This window comes from Tupaia chinensis, unplaced genomic scaffold, assembly GCF_000334495.1.
Source record: "Tupaia chinensis unplaced genomic scaffold, TupChi_1.0 Scaffold138098_1, whole genome shotgun sequence".
In the NCBI taxonomy this organism is placed as follows: domain Eukaryota; kingdom Metazoa; phylum Chordata; class Mammalia; order Scandentia; family Tupaiidae; genus Tupaia; species Tupaia belangeri.
Window position 1 is genome coordinate 590,580 of NW_006197997.1, and position 8,080 is coordinate 598,659.

General features: G+C 38.4%; 1 protein-coding gene across 1 annotated transcript; it reads left to right on the forward strand.

Moving 5' to 3' along the window:
* Positions 1 to 82: 82 nt before the first annotated feature.
* On the forward strand, positions 83 to 7,705 carry EPM2AIP1 (EPM2A interacting protein 1). Its single transcript, XM_027776792.1, has 2 exons — positions 83 to 2,735; positions 5,852 to 7,705. The coding sequence occupies exon 1, from the start codon at positions 187 to 189 to the stop codon at positions 2,011 to 2,013; it is 1,827 nt and encodes a 608-aa protein (XP_027632593.1). The 5' UTR covers positions 83 to 186; the 3' UTR covers positions 2,014 to 2,735; positions 5,852 to 7,705.
* Positions 7,706 to 8,080: the final 375 nt, after the last annotated feature.

An 8,080-nucleotide genomic window follows, 5' to 3' on the forward strand; every position in this document is an offset into this window, starting at 1 on the left:
GTTCCTTGGAGCTACGGGGAATACGAAATCTCCAGCCAATAGGGACGAAGGTGTTGTAACCCGAGGCTGGTGTCCTGCGCCTGCTGAGGTGATCTGGCGCAGAGCGGAGGAGGTGCTCGGCGCTGCTGCGGCTCCTCCCCTTGCGGCCTCTCTGAGGTTGGCCCTTCTCCTGTGGCCTCCCGGAGAATGTGGATGACGCCCAAGAGGAGCAAGATGGAAGTGGACGAGTCTCCAGTTTTCCGGCCCGAGTGGACCCAGCGTTACTTGGTGGTGGAACCTCCTGAGGGCGACGGAGCCCTGTGCCTGGTCTGTCGTCGCCTCGTCGCAGCTACACGCGAACGCGACGTTAGGCGACACTACGAGGCCGAGCACGAATACTACGAACGGTATGAGGAGGAGGCCGAGCGCGCAGCTCTGGTGGAGCGTCTGCGTCAGGGCGACCTGCCGGTGCCTGCCCCGCTCTCTCCTGAGCAGAGAACTGCTCGGGCAGGCCTCGCGCTCTGCCGCCTCTTGGCTTTGAAGGGCCGCAGCTGGGGTGAGGGGGACTTTATATACCAGTGCATGGAGTTGTTGCTTAGGGAAGTACTGCCCGAGCACGTCAGCGCCTTGCAAGGCATTGAATTATCTCCAGCAGCCACAAGGCAGCGGATCCTGAGCATTGATGGGAATCTACGCAGTCAGCTTTATAATCGCGCCAGAGACTTTAAAGCTTATTCCCTTGCTTTGGACGACCAGGCTTTTGTGGCCTACGAGAACTACCTTCTGGTCTTCATCCGTGGCGTGGGTCCTGATTTGGAGATACAAGAAGACCTTCTGACCATAATCAACCTGACTCATCACTTCAGTGTTGGTGCGCTGATGTCGGCAATCTTGGAGGCCTTGCAGACAGCAGGGCTTAGCTTGCAGCGAATGGTTGGACTAACCACAACTCACACTTTGAGGATGATTGGCGAGAACTCTGGATTGGTCTCATATATGAGAGAAAAGGCCGTAAGCCCCAACTCTTGGAACGTTATCCATTACTCAGGATTTCTTCACTTGGAACTGTTGAGCTCCTATGATGTAGATGTGAATCAGATCATAAATACCATATCTGAATGGATAGTTTTGATTAAGACCAGAGGCGTCAGGCGACCAGAATTTCAGACTTTACTAACTGAATCGGAATCAGAGCATGGCGAAAGGGTTAATGGACGATGTCTAAATAATTGGCTGAGAAGAGGGAAAACTTTAAAATTAATATTTTTGCTAAGAAAAGAAATAGAAACATTCTTGGTTTCAGTAGGGGCCACAACAGTCCATTTCACAGACAAGCAATGGCTTTGTGACTTTGGCTTCTTGGTGGATATTATGGACCATCTTCGAGAACTCAGTGAAGAATTGCAAGTTACTAAGGTCTTCGCTGCTGCTGCCTTTGACCATATTTGTACTTTTGAAGTTAAGCTGAATTTATTTCAAAGACATATTGAGGAAAAAAACCTAACACACTTTCCTGCCTTCAGAGAGGTTGTTGATGAGCTTAAACAGCAATTTAAGGAAGATGAAAAAATATTTGATCCTGACAGGTACCAAATGGTGATCTGTCGGCTACAAAAAGAATTTGAAAGACATTTTAAGGACCTCAGATTCATTAAAAAGGACTTAGAACTTTTTTCAAATCCATTTAACTTTAAACCTGAATATGCACCCATCTCAGTAAGGGTGGAACTAACAAAACTTCAAGCCAACACTAACCTCTGGAATGAATACAGAATCAAAGATTTAGGGCAATTCTATGCTGGATTGTCTGCTGAATCTTACCCAATTATCAAAGGGGTTGCTTGTAAGGTGGCATCCTTGTTTGATAGTAACAACATATGTGAGAAGGCGTTTTCATATTTGACTCGGAATCAACACACTTTGAGCCAGCCACTGACAGATGAGCATCTCCAAGCCCTTTTTCGGATTGCTACAACTGATATGGAGCCCTGTTGGGAAGATCTTGTGAGAGGAAGAAATGAATCTAATCCATAAGCCTTGGTAGTACAATATTGAATTCAGTTCTAAAGCAAACAGTTTTCAGGTTTACTGATTTGGATTGTGGGAATGAACTGTTTGTTAAAAGCCTTCAGATTGATCACAATTCAAATCCTGATAGTTGCCTTCTTTTCATCTTATGTGGCAACATGCGACTGATACATGAGAATACCACCTTTTTCAAAACTTAGCTTAATGACAGTCATTGACTTTTAGAATATAATCGATTTAAAGAAGTTTAGTATTGATAATGTGAGTTGAGTTAGAAATTTGTTTTTAAGGTGTGCTGAAGATATATGGCAAAAATCTTAGCCCCTATTTTAACGAAGAATTGAAATTCTGATATAGTCTGAAATTATCAACTCTTTAAATGAGTGTTTGAACCAATTTGCAGAAACATAGCAAGTTTGATAAGAAAGAACAGACGTGAAGGTATTTTGTCTATCAAAAGTTTGAGACAATATTTTTTAAACATGTTTCTGAGTCTGAAGTAAATATTGACAGATTTTTCCCTTTCACCTCCCCTCCACCACCCCAGGGATAATAATATTAATAGAGGAAGTATTCAATTAAAATTTTAGTCAGAGGAGCAAGAATGATTTTTAGGTTGCTGATTTAGAAGGCTTGCGGTTTGGACATGTGACTAATTATTAGGAGTATCCCCTGAATTTTTTCACAACCGAGGGCTGTTTTATCAGCTTGCCTATTAAAGGACGATGGTAAGTATAGGATCTTAATGGTTTCCAGTTAGTACTTCTTTTTTCTACTCTAGAAAGAAGTTTGTCCTTGTCAAAAAAGAGTGAGGAAAAAGGTTTTTTATACTCTAGGATGAGGAAGTGTGAGATATTTTAGCTTATTTGTCCTATTTGCGTGGGTGTTAGTGCTTTATAAATAATCCTTACAGGAAACATTATTTTAAAAATGATATAGTATCAGGTTTTATTAGCTGCTGGAAGTGGATTTATTCTAGTATTTGAAGCTGTCTCACACATTCTTGTATTTAAGACAGTACACAAAGTTGAAATATTGTCAAAAAGCAGCCTTATTCACAGATTGTAGTAATATCATATTTCTGATAAGACATCTACTTTGTGCTAAAACTAATTTTAAAATTTATGTTAATTGTGAAAATGTGATCTTACAGTAAAGTCCAATATATGTAAAACTGACTTAAATAGAGGACCCAGCTTGTGCATATAGATCCTCTTAAGTACAGTTTGAAGACTGTTGTGCTCAAGTCATGTCTTAACTATTGCAACACGTTATTCTATGGTCACTAATCCAGCAGGTTCAAGGACGCAGGATACAACCAATAATTTAGAAGGAACTGGTGCCTGAGCAATCAAAATAGATGCCATAAGAGCTTAAAAACCAAAGTTTTGTCAGTGGTTGTCCACCAGAAGCAGTAACCTTTCCTCTCAGCGGATGCTGGGAAATGTGAAAAGGTACCTTTTTGGTTGACATATTTACTGGGGACCGTTTGCCTGAAGACCGTTTGCCCCCAGTTCCCTGCAGCACAGAGGACAGCCTGGCACGCTGAAGAATTATCTTTCCCAAGTGCCAATAGACCCCCAGTGTAGATTATCTTATTTTGAGGGACAGGGCAGATTACCAATAGAGACAAATTTAGAAGGGCAAGTTGGGGAAACTGAAAGAATGCTTGATAGGGAACAGTAATTCCAGCTTGTCAGGTTTGTTTGGTAAAGTACAATAAAGGCATTGATAGGGTCCAGTATCTCACAGTATAAATCACTAATTAACATTGAAGCAGATTAAAGGGCTCTAGCTTGCTAAACATAGTTGAGGGCAGAACAAGTGTTACATATTGATATGGATGAGTTGAGATTTTGGTTAACAGTAAGCTTAACTATCTGGAAAAGCAATAGAGGAAAATGGAAAAAAAAAAAAAAGAATCTAGTGGTAATTTCCTAGTAACTAAGTATTCCTTTTCACAGCAAGTGCTTTTTTACTTAAGAGAAAATAGGAATATCTGAAAGCTGTTTTAGCTGTCTAACCCTAGTTCCTCAAATATTGAAATTTTGTACATTTTGTGAAACTCTAGTATGTTTTGCTTAAGGTGATAATAAAAATTAGTTTGCATCATTTAGTCACTGAATGGGGGGAAGGGGATATAAGCCAAACATTTTAAATTGACCCTCAGCATTAGGGAAATTGCTATAAACTAGTCTTGTTTGTTAAAAAGAAAAAACAGTGTAAAATGTGTTTTATTGTTTTCTGTATTCTATAACTGCATGGCAGTCTTTTTTTTTTTTTTAATATAGTTGTTACTGGTCCTATTGTATCAGTGAATATAGTTAAAATAAGTACCATTTTAAAACATTCAATGTCCTTATCAGTTATTACTTTATATCTACCATTCTTACAAACTTGAAAGATTTGTGTTCTCAGTCATGCATATTGCCACTCTTAATAGCTCTATCAAGCTCTCTTAAATTCTTGTGAATATGCTTACCCTCCTTGAAATACTTGATTGCTTTAGCTTTGAAGTGATACCATCTCCAGGTAAGCTTTCTCAGTCTTATTTGCAGGTACCTTTTCCCTTAAATATTTGTTAAGATTTTTAAAAAAAATTTTTAGGCTGCCTTATTCAGTATCGTCTCCCTAGCCAGTTTCCTTCCATCGCTTTAGTTCTCTATGCAAACGGCTCCTAAATTTATATCTCCTTTCTAGGCCTTTTTAAATTGATATATCTAATTGCTAACATAAATCCACTTTGCTGTTTCACAGACACATCAGTCTTATCCCCTAAAACTCATCCTCTCATGTTCCCTGGTTCAGCAAATTGCACTACTATACCAGCCATTCAGTTGCTCTTGCCTAAACCAAAAACTGAATCATCCATGACCTTTCCTGACTCTCCATTGTTCCTACTCTCATTGAGGCCACTAGCCTATCTAAATTATAGCCAACAGCCTCCTTTTTAGTCTCTCTTACTCTGGTTTTTGTTCCTTGCCACACGGCAGCCAGATTATTCCAAAAGACTTATGTGGTCGTATTACTCTACTGCTTTCACCATTGCTCATTGGAAAACAGAAATTTCTGTTTATCTTTCAGGTCTCAGTTTATATGCTGCTTCATCTAGGAAACTGTCTAGATTAGTTGCTTTTGCTGTGTACTCACTAAACACCCTGTTCTTCTCCAACCTCACACTTAGCAAATTTTATTGTTACTGCTTATGATCACTGCTAGATGTAAGCTTTACAAGGTCAGGGACTGTAAGCCTTGTTCACGGTTATCTCTAGTGCTTAACACAATGCCTGGCATTTCAGTAAACATTTGAATAAATATTTGTGCAGTGTTTTATGATCTTTGAAACTCTTTCATAGCTGTCCTGTGTTAGACTGTACACTGAGAATTGTTAACATATTACAAATGAAGGAACAAAGCTGTTTGTGATTAGGGATTTCATTGTTATAGTCCCAAAATTTAGTGCAGTGTCTAACCTGTGATTCAGGTAATCATTACATGAATGTTGTTAGGAAACAAATGAAATTGTAATTTTTCTTAGTAAACATGATCAGGTTTACTAAGGAAAATTAGTAAACATGGTAAAGTCAGGATTCATACCCAGGTATACTCCCCTAAATCCACTGTGTAATATGAAGTCTATATATTCACAATATAGACTCCTACTTTTTTTTTGTTTTGTTTTGTTTTGTTTTGTTTTCATTTCCAAAGGCACATTTGCAAATGAACCTACTTGTAGAGGAAAAAAGATAACTATTTTGTGAACCAAGACTAATTTAAAAGTTTCATTCAGTATTGGAGAAAGATAATGCTACTTAAAAGTTAATATCCATGTTTCCTTTTGTAGGCATCAACCCTAGGAGAAAATGGCATGCTATTTATTTGCTACTTTCCTTTACAGATGATTTTTGGCTCTTCTGGGATTTTAAAAGTAAGTAAATTTAACAAAATATTAGAATGGCTCAGCCCTTTTGGTCACTAAATACTCAGTTCTCTTGCTTTCTTACTGCAGTATCCTCATCTCCACAAGGGAGATAACTCAAAAGTGACATCTAGTTAATGTGTACTTTTAGATTTACTACTTTGCTTTCTTGTTCCCATGCCTCTCTGAACTTATTATCTGTGTAACTGGGGCTTTTTAGGTTTAGGTGGGAGAGTCTCTGTTTCCTTAAGCCATTTTGTTCAGTTTAAGAGATTAGCAAGTGTTGTACTCTCAGTTGGATATTTAATCTGAGGCACATGAACTTATTCAGAGATCGTAACGCTAGGTGTAATAATCATCCAGTGAATAGATCATTGCTGCAAAACTAGCATTTAATCAACCTTTGGGTTAAGGGATTTCTCATTTTTATCTTATTTTTAATAACTGAAAAATTGCCTCATCCTACCCAATAGGTATTGGTATTGTAACTTTCCTATTCTCTTTCATTTCTGCCTGCAAACTGATTCTTTTCTGAGTTCATCTCTTTTCTTTACATTTTGTTAAATGCAGTCCAACCACAAAATATTTTATTTTCCTACCTTTTTCATTAGTAAAGAGTAGATTATCTGCCTTCCAGGTTGTCTCAAGGGACAATTTCACTTTCCCATAATAGGAATCACTCCTATGTAAATTATCTCTTCATTCCTCCAGTAGCAGTTTCCAGAATACCTAACCAGTAAAACAGTGTTCACTATTTTAGTGTGTGTTTTTGTTTTGTTTTGTTTTATTTTTAAATAGGAACCCATTTCTCTGTCAGCATAGACTAGGTTGCAATGGAGTAACAATTATAAAATCTCATTGTCTCGCACAACTTTCTATTGCAACTTGGCTAGGGACTTTGCTCTTGGTCAGAGATTGGTCAATTACAGCTTACAGGCAAAAATCTGTCCTACCACCTGTTTCTCTAAAAAAAAGTTTTACTGGAGCCTGGTCTACTTACTTACTGGCTGTGGCTGCTTTTGCTCTGTGATGGCAGAGTTGAGTAGTTGCAACAAATAGTATGTACCCCACAAAGTATAAAATATTTACTCTGTGGCCCTTTACAGAAGAAGATCATTAATCCCTGTTTTAAATTATCCTTGTTCTGGGATTCAGGCTGACCAAGCAGATACCAAGTGTGGCTGTTCACTTTGGGAAATGGAAAAAGAAAGTGACAAATCACTTATAGACCCTAAAAGCACTTTATTGGTCAAAGGAAATCACATAACCACACCAAAGTTCAAGGAGGAGTATAATCCTTCCACATAACTGGGAAGAAAATCAATAGTATTTGGAAGAACACTACTGATTAACATATGGTTACATCTCCATTTATATCATTTGTTTCAATATATAAAAATACCAAGTGTGCACTTCAGTGGGTTTTTATATACATCTTAGAATACCACCTGGACCTAGATAAAATATTTCTAGTACCTCAAGAGGTATCCTTTTTCCCCTCCTATGCACAGAGAACCACTATGCTGACCTTTTTCACCACAGATTAGTTTTGCCTATTTTAAAACTTTATGTAAATGCAATGAGTATATGCACTTTGATGTCTTTTGTTCAACATTATGTCTGTGAGACTAATTCATGTTGTATGTAGCAGCAGTTCATTTTTTACTTCTGTGTAGTATTTCATTGTATGACTATGCCACAGTTTATCCATTCTACTGTTGATGGAAATTTGGATTATTTTCATTTGTGGTCATTATGAATAAAGTTGCTATGAAAATATTTTGACTCTTTCAATGGACATGTGCATCCATTCCTCTTGGTATACATATACTCTGGTATTTACTCTGTTCTCATATTTTCCCAATACAGTTTATTCTTACTACAGCCCAGAATAGTCCTTATTTTAAAATATAAGTCAGGAGACCAGTAGGTGGCATGTAGGTTAAGGTGCTGGATTCCCACATGGCTGACTGCAGTTTGAATCCCAGATCTGGTGGCTTGAAAATCATGCTGGGTGCATGTGTGTGTGCGTGCACAAAATCCTGAGAGGAGAATAGAAAAAAAGGGATTGTGACATGGTCATCCCCCCTGGGGAATAATTTCTCACTTTCCCCCCCTCTAGCAAGCGCATGCACCCTCTGGCCAAAAACAAAA